Raw genomic sequence first — 12121 nt, forward strand, 5'->3', positions numbered from 1 at the left:
CGAGTGTAGCAGTGCCAATGCATGGAGCATCACACCCTCACAATCAGTACATCATTCTTAAATTTTTAAATTCACTATTTTCTATAGAATTAGCTCTCAATTGTAGTCAAACACTTAATGCCAAAGGGAAGCAATTACTTGAGTGTTATATTTACTTGTCTGATCATTTGTAAGCAATATTTCTTGATAAACAGACAACGGAAAATGGCAATGAAGTAACTGCTCCCTATTTCAGTTCAATGTTTGCTCCTGTGCCTACACTACTCATTGCTAACCATCAACATCTGGATAAAATTAAGGGAGGAAATTCCACCAAAAAAAGGAAACGGGGGTACAACATGCAGATGCAGTCACAATGGAAATGTGAAGAAAATAATAACTGGAATAAATATGCAAAATTCCACATTTTTCATGTGTTACTGTGGTGTGAAAATGTTAAGCAGTAGAACAGTAAGAACCACATTAGAAGATATATGAATGTCAGAATATTCAGATGCTTGCAGGGACTTAAGTAAAATATAAAAACAATCTGCACCACTCATGCAGTTTTGTTTACTAAGAACTTCTTGACTGTAGACACACCATTATGATCCATGTGAATCTGTGCTTGTACTTTATTTCATACTGCACCTTTAAACAGTATACATATATGCGCTCACGTCCACACAGAGTACTTTAAAATATACACAAATATTACTGAAGGCAATAAGACGAGAAAGTTAAATTGTTCTGCAACTTTTTAAATGCTACATAAAAACATTTCCGATGAAAACACAGACTCTTTAAAAAAATTGTTAGGGTTGAGTTAATGGTCATAAGCAATATTTTGTAAAGCACACCAGTTTTTTTTTTTTGTTTTTTTATAAAGAAGTGAAGTAGAACGCTTTCGATGTTCGAAATAATGTAAAGGCACAATTTTCGATTGTCCTTGCCAAGGTGACAAAGTATGTGTCAATGAAAGGCACTGTGACATTTAAATTCACCAAAATCATGTATATGTTGACTGGATTTGTTTTACATTGATCAAACAGTTTGATCCAGCTACTGCCTTGCACCTGATACTGTCAGAATGTCCTCTTTCTCCCCACTGTCCTGAAACTGACTTTAGCAGGTTCAACAAATGCAAGGAGAAATCACTTTGGAAGACAGGAGAAAAACAAAGGAAATTTCTGAAATTGCTTTATTACCCATTTGAGTTCACCTGAGGGGCAGAGATTTTTCTTACTTGATCCATTTCAACCAATAATTAATTATAAAACACATGGCTAATTTGGAATTGTCATTTAATGTAACCGAAATAAACAACCTTTAATTCCATCTTAGCTTGAGCACATATAACAGCCTTTATTATTAACTACATATCATTATGAATACCAGGTCATCATGGACCATTGCCAATAAATTATAGTGTCAGTAATATATTTATTATAACATGTAGATAATGCAGCCATAAGATTGTTTTTAGTGTAATGAAACCGTTCTAGCACTGATATTCTACCTCATTTGCTGATAATCACACAAAAAAAAAAAAAAGATGCAAGGCAAATTTGCCATCAATTTTATTAGGTGACAATATTGTGCAAGCTCTTGAAGAGTTATAAGGTTGTTAACCTAAAGTGTTAAGCAGTTGTTATAATTTTACTTAAGATTTCCAGGGAAAACACTACCTAGGCTATTTTTGTGCTTACATTTGACTTATGTTATGTCACTACTATTATACTATAATGCTGCTGCTGCTGGCACCTTATAGCAATAGATTCACACTTCTAATTAGGAAGTCTGTCACCAATAACAGTAGCTTATTGGAAAAGAAGAATGGAAAATCCCCTTCATTTTGTTTGCATTAATAAATGCTGCTGCCTGCAAGCTGCTATCACCGAAAAAACAGTTCAATTATTTTCTTGATCATCATAATTATTATTATTGCAAATTTCCTTCAAATATTGTGATATAATTTTGAAGCTATATCACCCACCCCTAGCTCTTGCTATAACAAACTGATGCACATTTTCTCATTCAGTGAACTTTGGACATCTTGCAAGGTGATTATCTTCTCACTGGTATCCCAATCAGTTTTCTTACACAGTTTTAGACTTTTTAATAGTGGTTTCCTAGGTATGGCGGGGTGGGTGGTGTGATAAAACTCCATTTCAAGATTAACAGTGCTCAGAGGGAAATCCAAACATTCCGATACAGTAATGTATCTTATTACTGTATATCTAGCCTTCATTAATATACAGAATCACTGTGTGACCAAATATCTCTGTATTTATTGGCACCATTGGGAAATGTCAAGTAAAAGGGTTATAAAATATTCACTTTTTGGTGAACTACCTTAATCTTACACTGACAAAAATGAGAAATTAAACTTTTATTTTGCTCTCAAAGATTATTGACACCCCTAGAAATTCTTGTGAATGAAGTTTAACTGAAGTATTTATTTCTATTCATATTATTATATTAAGTTGATCAACAAGTATAGGAACTTTCAAGAAATAATCCATGATTTCCTGTTTCAATAAACTATGAGGTGGCACAGAGGTGAAAATCCCTTTTCATTTATCAGCATTGGAAAGACATCACACAATTCAAATAAGGAAAAGTGTGATCCCCTTAAGACGCCAGGGGAAAAACAGCTGCTCACCTGAGAATTCCTAAATCTATGTTAGTATTGGACTGGTGCTTAAATTTTGACTTTGGTATTGATACCAGTTTTTGGACCCCAGTACCGGTACCAAACGGTACTGTAGCAAAAACAAAAGCCCATCCAACACCAGTCACACAATCACACACCCATACTGTGCTGTGCATGACTGCATACCTCCATTCCTTCCTACAATCTGCAGTTTTCCCTTCAAAATCTCCAGAACATCTAAACTGGTAGTCTCCCATGGAGTCTACAGTACAACACAGAAAAGTGGGGGTTGGTGTTTTGTCCACCACGGAGTATAAAGAATGTCGCAGAGTAGGGGTGGTTCAGGGGGATTGTTTCCCCACAGAGTCTACAGTGTGTCTCCTTACCTTGCTACAAGCAGTGGTTCCCCTTTGAATTCACTACTACAGGAGTTTTTAAACTTTTTAATCTGACAGGGTCCTACGAAGACGATTATCATAATGACAGCACAGTCACAAATAGATAAATAAAAATTGCCATATAATAAAGTCTGTTTCCTTTCAAGTTTGTTTCTAATATGAATATTCATAAAAGGGAAAGGTGGGAAACAAGCCTGTTGTTACAATACTTCATCCATCCATCCATCCATCCATCCATCCAACCCCCGCTTATCTGAGGCTGGGTCACTGAGCAGCTGGTTCCTATCCCAGCAAGTACAAGGCACAATGCAGGAACAATAGGGTGTCAGCCCATCGCAGAGTGAACACACACAGCCACACACTTGGGCCAGTTTAGCATGGTCAATCCAACTAACCTCTCCATTTGTCAACTGTGGGAAGACACCAGAGCTCCTGGAGGAAAAACAAATACACAGGGAGACATGCACAATAAACACAGGAAGCACCTGGGGCTTGATCCAATGATTCAGGTTTCCTTTGCCACCATTCATAATGAGGAGGCCAAAAAAAAAATCCCCAAGAATTAATGTTGGAGAAATACAGAAAAAGTCATCCAAGTATCCAAAGCTACTCAGTGCTGTTTGATTGGCAAAGGAAAGATGTACCCAAAGCTACACAGTGCTGTTTAATTGGCAAAGGAAAGATGTACAAAGTATTAAATGTGGTGGTGCCAATAATCATGACAAGTGTGGCTTTGTTAAAAAATAATTATTGTTTGATGAGGAATTATTTTGCCTCAGAATAAATTTACTTCATTAAAAATTTGGATTTCTTTCTTTCTTTTTTTTTTTTTTTTTTAATACCGTTAAACTCATCTTTACCAGGGATGCCAATAATATATACTCTGTTTTAAATACAGTTGCAGGAGCAGAAAAATCACTGTTCAGTTGTAAAGGGGTATGTTTAAAAACAAAGTTACCTCTTATATTAATGACTATACAAGCTAAATATGAACAATCTGATCATGGAAGACATGTTCAAAAAAAGATTTGTAACATACAGTACTACTGCTTGCATATTTGAACAAAATGTAATTAGTAAAAGATAATAGCTGAATACTTTGGTTTTTTTTTTTTTTTAATACATTTCAGATATATTTAAACTAGGGGTGCTGAAATCAGTTTTTTTAGGGCTGATAATCACCAATACTGTATCATATTACTGGATTGGCCAATTAATTGTATATTAAAATATTATCTTTGGTATTTTTAGAATTAAACTATCAATCAGTCAATGTCTATGGCGGACATTCACATCAGCATTGCATTTGAACCATTTTTTTTTTTATTCTGTTTTATTCTTGGATACATAGCTAAAAAAGAAAAGTTTTACACAAGTGTGCTTTTACCCGCAATAGACATTGCACAAAAAGACACAAAGAAGAAATGATTCACAAGCATTTGTGTGTGTGCTTTTATCCCTTCAGTGCTAACTTTTATAAGTACCATACATTTACACAGGCTGTTACAGACTCAAATCAAACGTATGTTTTTATTTATATATATATATATATATATATATATATATATATATATATACACACACACACACACACATAGACAGTAATCCCTCGCTACTTCGCGGTTCACTTTTTGCGGATTCACGACTTCGCGGATTTTATATGTAAGCATATCTAAATATATAACGCGGATTTTTCGCTGCTTCGCGGGTTTCTGCAGACAATGGGTCTTTTTACTTCTGGTACTTGCTTCCTAAGTTGGTTTGCCCAGTTGATTTCATACAAGAGATGCTATTGGTGGATGGCTGAGAAGCTACCCAATCAAAGCACTAAGTTAAGTTCCTGTGTGCTGCTGATTGGCTCAGCGACGGAGTGCTGCATTAACCAGTAAGTCTCATCTCACTCATTCAGCATTAACGTGCTACTGCTTCAGGGGCCGTGTCCAAGCGCCAACAGAAGATGCAAATGATTGCAGAAAAGGTAAAAGTTTTGGATATGCTGAATGAAGGGAACAGCTACACCGCTGCAGGACACCATCACAGCATCAATGAGTCCACGATTCTTTTTATTTAAAAAGGTGGAAAAGCATATAAGATCTACGGCCGCAGTGTCCTTTAACCAGGGCGCAAAACGAGTTGCAAGTGGCCATGATAAGGCAGTAGTAGTCTGGATGGAATCTGCTTTAGGAATCTTTGCAACAAGGTCAACGACGTCATGACCGCCTACAGGCTGCTACGTGTACTTCGCTATACAGTAAGTGTAAACTTATCTACTGATTTCATATTGCTTAGCAGTTGTCCCTGTTATTAATAGAGTAAAGGGTGGGTTGTAAACAATGCAGGGTGGGTTTAAGAATGTCCAAATACATGTTAAATAATTAAATAAATATGGTGTCCCTACTTCGCGGAAATTCAGTTATCGCGGTCGGCCTTGGAACCTATCTCCCGTGATAAGTGAGGGATTTCTGTATATTATATATATATATATATATATATATATATATATATATATATATATATATATATATATATATATATATATACACACACATACACACATACATACTGTATATATAATAGCAGCTCACTACTCAAAGCACTAAACGCAGGGAGAACCCAAGATTCAAATCCTTTATCTCATGCCTGCTAAACGGCAGCTTATCCACTGCTCCACCTGCATGGATCTGAATAGGGGCAGCATTACCACTGTGCCAACTGGTTAAAAATAAAATGAGCAAAAACACACACGGAAACTTTTTAATCTTGTACCAACTGATATTTAGGCTTCAGCAGCATGTCAATTGAAAAATTTCTTTACTTAATTTTTATTCTTGAATAAAAGCAAACTTGTTATAATTTAAATGAAAGTATTTATTTGATATCTGGACTTTTGTCTTCATACATTCTATACTTCACATCAACTTGATGATATCATTACTATGACATATGAATTTTCTGTTTTAGCTGTGTTCAACTTTTCTTACCTCTCATTTCCTATGTTATTCTACATTTACATAGATCATTGTAGACACAAAACATACATGAAATGTATGCATTTCAAAACAAGGTATTTCATTTACCTATACAATTCCTTACAAATAATTGCCAGATAAACACTGCAACACAGACTTCAGCTGTGAGAACAGCAGCTGCCTGATGCCTTCATCTGGCTGAATGGGGTGTTGGGGAGTGCAGGCAGCATGGTGTTAACCGACACATTTGCAAAACAAAAGCGGGCAATTGGCACAGTAATAAGGAGCTAATTTACAGATCAAGTCTTTTATAGTGAAAATCAGTCGATTTAAGATTGCCAGCAGATCGATCTGAGCATCACTAATTTAAATAGCGACATTCAATCTGACAGCCCAAATTCACAAGACCACTTACAAATATCAAGATGTTTAAAAGCAAAAGCAGACTAAAGAAAAATACTTGCACAGTATTACTTCCATTAAAATTTTCTTTGATGAAGCCTTACCTGTCCCTTTCTGTTCACACCAATGATTCCAGAAGTGGCTTCATGAGGAGCAGTAACAAAGATGGTCTCTCCACTAATTCTGTTCATATAAATACAGGTGCCAGTTTCCAGGTCATACAGATGAATATAACCATATTTGGTAATTAAAAACACAACATCTTGCTTGGTGCTTATCTAAAATGATATAGGAGAAAAAGGGGAAATCTTAATACGAAACTTAAATTCTTTTATAAGGGATGATATTAGAAAGTTAAGTAGCTGCTTGATATACATATGTGTCAAGTAAACAGATGCATAAGGGTTACTAAAATATCAAAACAATATCAATCTACCATACATTATAGGCAATTTAACTACAGGTAAAATTCCGTTACAACGAATTCCCAGGGACCTACAAAATATTTCGTTGCAACGAAAATTTTGTTGTAATGAGATTCTGTATTTGTTGCTATAGTGCTTTAACTTGCGTCCAGGCGTTTGCAATCATTTCAATAGCTTCTTTCGCGTTAATTTTAATCTCCTCCTGCCTACAAGTTATGCTGATGAGAATTTTTCTCTGCATTTCCTTGTGATGACACACTTTCAGCCCAAACCCAATGGCTGAAGCGCTGCCATGTAATTGGGTGGGAGGAATTGAACGCGAACATTATCTAAATGTGGAAGCATGTTGTGGGCAACACAGTTATCAATCAGAAGCCGAATCATCCTTTTTTTCTTCATATTGTGAGGTTTCTGAACTCTTTTGAGAACCTCCCAATCCCCACCCAATGGGAACGATACGATGAAGTGCATCTTGAAGCACGATTGCAGCGTCTGTGGAAGATTGTTGGTCTGTTGCTGGGGCAGGGTAATAGGAGGCTCACAGCGCTGCAGTGAAGCGCCACAAAAGCAAATCATAAAAGATCGGGGTCGCACTATAAGTCACTGTCTTGCGCCCCAAAACACGAGGCTGAGTCTCAGTACTTTAGCAAAGCCAGCTTTATTCAGCTTGAAACAGGAACAGCACAGTTATTTATTGTAGCAGGATCTGCCACTCTGCTATACACAGACACAGCAGTCAGGCAGGGTCGTGCAGGTCAGTGATCAAGTAATTCTGTTATCTGCATTTACAATTTACGTGCTCCTGACCTTGCATCACCCATCGAGATCTTTTCGGTTTACTTTGGCAGAGAGACGCAGCATATCTGTGAGGCAGCTATTGCCCCGTACAGACGCAGAGATCACACTTTGGGACGCTCTTCGGCATGCTGCTAGTTGTGGGAGGTCCCAAGAGGGTTTAGAAACCTCACATTTTCTTGATCGAGTGCAGCATTAATAGGAATGTTTCTTGAACGAGCATCACTGAACCACATAGAAACTTCTTTTTCGACGTCTTCAATCGCCTTAGTCAATGGCAGTGTCTTAAATTGGTTTGAATCCTACCTGACAGGTAGAAAATTCTGTTAGTTGTGGTAATTACAACTCAAAGACACATGATATTCCATATGGTGTTCCACAAGGCTCTATCCTGGGTCCGCTGCTCTTTTCGATCTACATGCTTCCGTTAGGTCAGATTATCTCAGGGCATAACGTGAGTTACCACAGCTATGCTGATGACACGCAGCTGTATTTATCAATAGCACCTGATGACCCCGACTCTGTTGTTTCACTAACACAGTGTCTTACCTGTCTTTCTAAATGGATGAATAGTAATTTTCTCAAGCTAAATAAAGAGAAAACAAAAACTTTAGTGATTGGCAATAACAGATATAATGAGGTTATTAGAAATAAACTTGATGCATTAGGATTAAAAGTCAAGACGGAGGTAAAGAATTTAGGGGTAACTGTTGACTGTAACATGAATTTTAAATCGCATATTAATCAAATCACTAGGACAGCATTTTTTTCACTTAAACATAGCAAAAGTTAGACCTCTTATATCATTGAAAGATGCTGAGAAATTAGTTCACGCTTTTGTTTTCAGTTGATTAGATTACTGTAACGCACTCCTCTCAGGACTACCCAAAAAAGACAAATCGTTTGCAACTAGTGCAGAATGTAGTTGCTAGAAACCTAACTAGGAAAAGAAAATCCGAGCACATTTCTCCAGTTTTGATGTCACTACACTAGTTACCTGTGTCATTCAGAATTGACTTTAAAATACTGCTTATGGTTTACAAAGCTTTAAATAATCTTGCTCCATCTTATATAATCAGAATGTCTGACACCTTATATTCCAAATCGTATCCTTAGATCCTCAAATGAGTGTCTGCTTAGAATTCCAAGAGCTAAACTTAAAAGAAGTGGTGAGGCAGCCTTCTGCTGTTATGCACCTAAAATCTGGAAAAGTCTGCGAACAGGAATTTGCCAGGCTAATACAGTGGAGCACTTTAAAAAAACTGCTAAAAAACTCATTACTTTAACATGGCCTTCTCATAACTTCATTTTAGTTTAATCCTGATGCTCTGTATATTCAATTAATTATCATAACTATTCATGGTGGCTCTAAAATCCGTACTAACCCCTACTCTCTCTTCTGTTTTTTTTCCCGGTTTTCTGTGGTGGTGACCTGCGCCACCACCACCTAATCAAAGCACCATGATGTTCCTACATTGATGGATTAAAAGCCAGAAGTCTACATGACCATCATCATCAAGTCCTTCCATTAGAACCCTAAATACAAAGAGGACTGTTCATTTATGTTAGGTAGAATGCCCAGAGGGGGCTAGGCGGTCTCATTGTCTGGAACCCCTGCAGATTTTATTTTTTCTCTCCAGCTGTCTGGAGTTTTTTTTTTTGTTGTTTTTTCTGTCCTGCCTGGCCATCGGACCGTACTCTTATTTTATGTTAATTAGTGTTGTCTTATTTAAATTCTTACTTTGTCTTTTTTCTCTCTTCTTCGTAATGTAAAGCAGTTTGAGCTACATTATTTGAATGAAAATGTGCTATATAAATAAATGATGTTGTCGTTGTTCAAATGCAGCAGTATATGTTTGCAACCTGAGATTTTTCTTCTTTTTTTGCTTATCTTTCAAGAAAGTTGACAGTGTCGATGGCGAAATTCCGAATTCACTGGCAACGTCTATTTTCTTTTTGCCGCAATCAACAGCTGCAAAAAAATTAAGTTTTTTTCCCCTAATATGAACTGTTATCGTTTTTTCGTGTCTGCCATTTCTATAGGAGGGTGACAATGAGTTAAATTCCAATGGATGTTTTTCAAATGTTGACGAGCAATAAGCAAAAGGTATCACTGAAAACAAAAATAGCAAAAAAAAAAAAAAACAGTACGAGGAAAGTTCGAAAAAACAAATAAAATTTACAGTGTTTCTGTTTGGGGATCATTGTGCACAACTGAGCTGCGGCCACAGAACTAACTGCTCTGTGCATGATTCATTCAGGCATTTCAAGGTCTTTTGTGCACTTCGTTGTAATGAAAGTATCTGCTGAATGTACTTCATAGTAACAAGATTTCTATAGACTCGTGTCATATGGGGAAGCTGTCGGGACCAGAAACATACTTTGATGTAATGAAAATTTCGTTGTAAAGATATTCGTTGTAAAGGAATTTTACCTGTATATTGTTTAACACAAAAACCTGGCTGCAAATTCTTAATCTTTCTCATCAACATTTCTTCCATGTTCCGCAATATATTAAAATTATACAAACATTCACATCCCAATTTTACAGCTCATGTTTGCATAGCAATTAACATGCAGTATTCACAAGTTTACTTTACCTGCATTGCAACAGGAAAATCGTTCTGAGCCTCTGGTGGAAAAAAGACATCAACAGCTTTCTTTGGAAAAGGCTGGTTTCCTGTAGGAGGTGTGCCAACCTCAATGATGTGCAACTATAAGAATGAATATTAAATTGTAAAAATTTAGAAGTAAAAGACTCACTGACTTTATTAAATATCAAAATTGACAAGTACATAAATCTCTGCCCCAAATGAGAAAATTAACTCAAACGAGTAATTTACATTTATTACACATAACACAATTATAGAAGAGTGTGAAAAAATTTAAAAGAAGAATGGAGGGGCAGCAACAACTTTTGACAGTATCATAAGGTTTAATGTACAAGTAGCCAACACTGTCTTAATGTGTGGCTATAAGACAAGCTAATTAACATGTCCGTTCCCCAATTGCTGTCTTAAGCAATGAAACACAGTATTTGTAAAAATGCTTTGAGAATGTATTGTACTTTTCTTCTGACTTACCTTTCCTCCAGCTTGTCCTCTTACAGCAAAGCAAAAGAGGGTAGACTCTTCAGAATTGCCTTCCATTTTAAACTGAGCAAAGGCTGCAGCATGACCCTCAATGGGCTGGGAAACTTTACGATCAACAGAATATAGCTGCATTGCACCAACAACTCGATTTTGCTTTCATAAACAGAAAGAAATGAGGCACAGAAGTTTATTGTTATAAAATGTAAACTTATTTTAACTTGGAACATTGTTAAACACAAAAAATAATTGCATCATAGAAGGAAGATCTACCATCATACAAGTATAGAACCCATATAGATTAATAGTACTGAACACTCATATAAATAGCAACTTGCTAAGAACAAGTAAGTTGCACCTGAAAGTACACTGTTAAAATACTAGAATCTTAACTTTGGTAAAAATAAGTCTCTTATCTAACCAAATGTTCAGTTTTCAGTGTGTGTTGAATCAACAGATTGTTTACTGGTAAATGTGTAATGGTAAGTGTACGTTCATTAACATGAATTGTAAAAGTAAGAGAGAAAACTGCTTTTCTTGCAACATATTTCGAGGCATTTTTTTGTTTTGCATTTAATTATTGCCGGTTACAAAGTTTGATCAAAAGTGAAACAAGGTGCAACATGACTTGACACAAAGTCAGTATTTACACAAAAATAAAGCTGCAATTTCAATAAAGACTTAGATACCTAACAGCCACTAATTTATGCATGCACTTCGATATTTAAGAAAACAAACTTAAGCACTAAACATGACCCTCCCTGTTTCAACTTCCTTGTGAAGTTTTTGTATCGTGAATAATAATGAAAAACTGTTAATACTTAAAAAATAAAATGCCAGTACACAAGTATGATGCCACACCCTCAAGCATACCTGTGCAGAAATGCCAATAAGCAACAGCCACTTCTGTTTAGCATCAGTGCGGTAATTGATGATCTGGCAGCCAGCAAGGCTAGAATGTCGGTCAAACATTTTCACTGGCTGTGAATCTCCTTCCATGCTCCAGTGATAAACTGCATTGTCAGTTACAAGTGCTACCGTATTAAGAGAGATCCACTTCCAGAATGTGACATCATCAGTCATGGTGTGGGCTTTCATCTTACTCTTCATTTCGATATTAAAAATTTGAAGTGTTTTTGCAGCTGTAAGTCATATCAAATGATAAGTTGTAAATATCAGTCAATTAAACTATAAACAAGAGTATAAGAGGGGTAACACCACCAACACACATTCACATAACAAACTTAAGGAAGGTAGTAACTTAGACCTACTTGAACTCACTAAAGCCAAGTAGTGAATAGTGTCACCAATCAGGCAATCTACTATTATTATTATTACTTTTTTACACATCAAATTAATGTGGATATTTATTGAAGTCTGCATTCAGTTAAAAATAAAGAGAAATGCT

At 36.1% G+C, this 12121-nt stretch overlaps 1 protein-coding gene across 2 annotated transcripts in view; it reads right to left on the bottom strand.

The window, feature by feature from the left end:
- LOC114655660 (clathrin heavy chain 1) overlaps window positions 1-12121 on the bottom strand; it is a 188272-nt gene that overhangs the window by 65392 nt on the left and 110759 nt on the right. For both annotated transcript variants that reach the window (XM_051931312.1, XM_051931311.1), the window contains exons 3-6: window positions 11587-11855; window positions 10708-10869; window positions 10225-10338; window positions 6509-6682 (exon numbers count right to left, since the gene is read on the bottom strand). In XM_051931312.1, coding sequence (XP_051787272.1) covers window positions 6509-6682; window positions 10225-10338; window positions 10708-10869; window positions 11587-11855 — 719 coding nt within the window. The remainder of the gene's footprint in view (window positions 1-6508; window positions 6683-10224; window positions 10339-10707; window positions 10870-11586; window positions 11856-12121) is intronic.

The sequence above is a fragment of the Erpetoichthys calabaricus genome, chromosome 8, assembly GCF_900747795.2.
Source record: "Erpetoichthys calabaricus chromosome 8, fErpCal1.3, whole genome shotgun sequence".
NCBI lineage: Eukaryota > Metazoa > Chordata > Cladistia > Polypteriformes > Polypteridae > Erpetoichthys > Erpetoichthys calabaricus.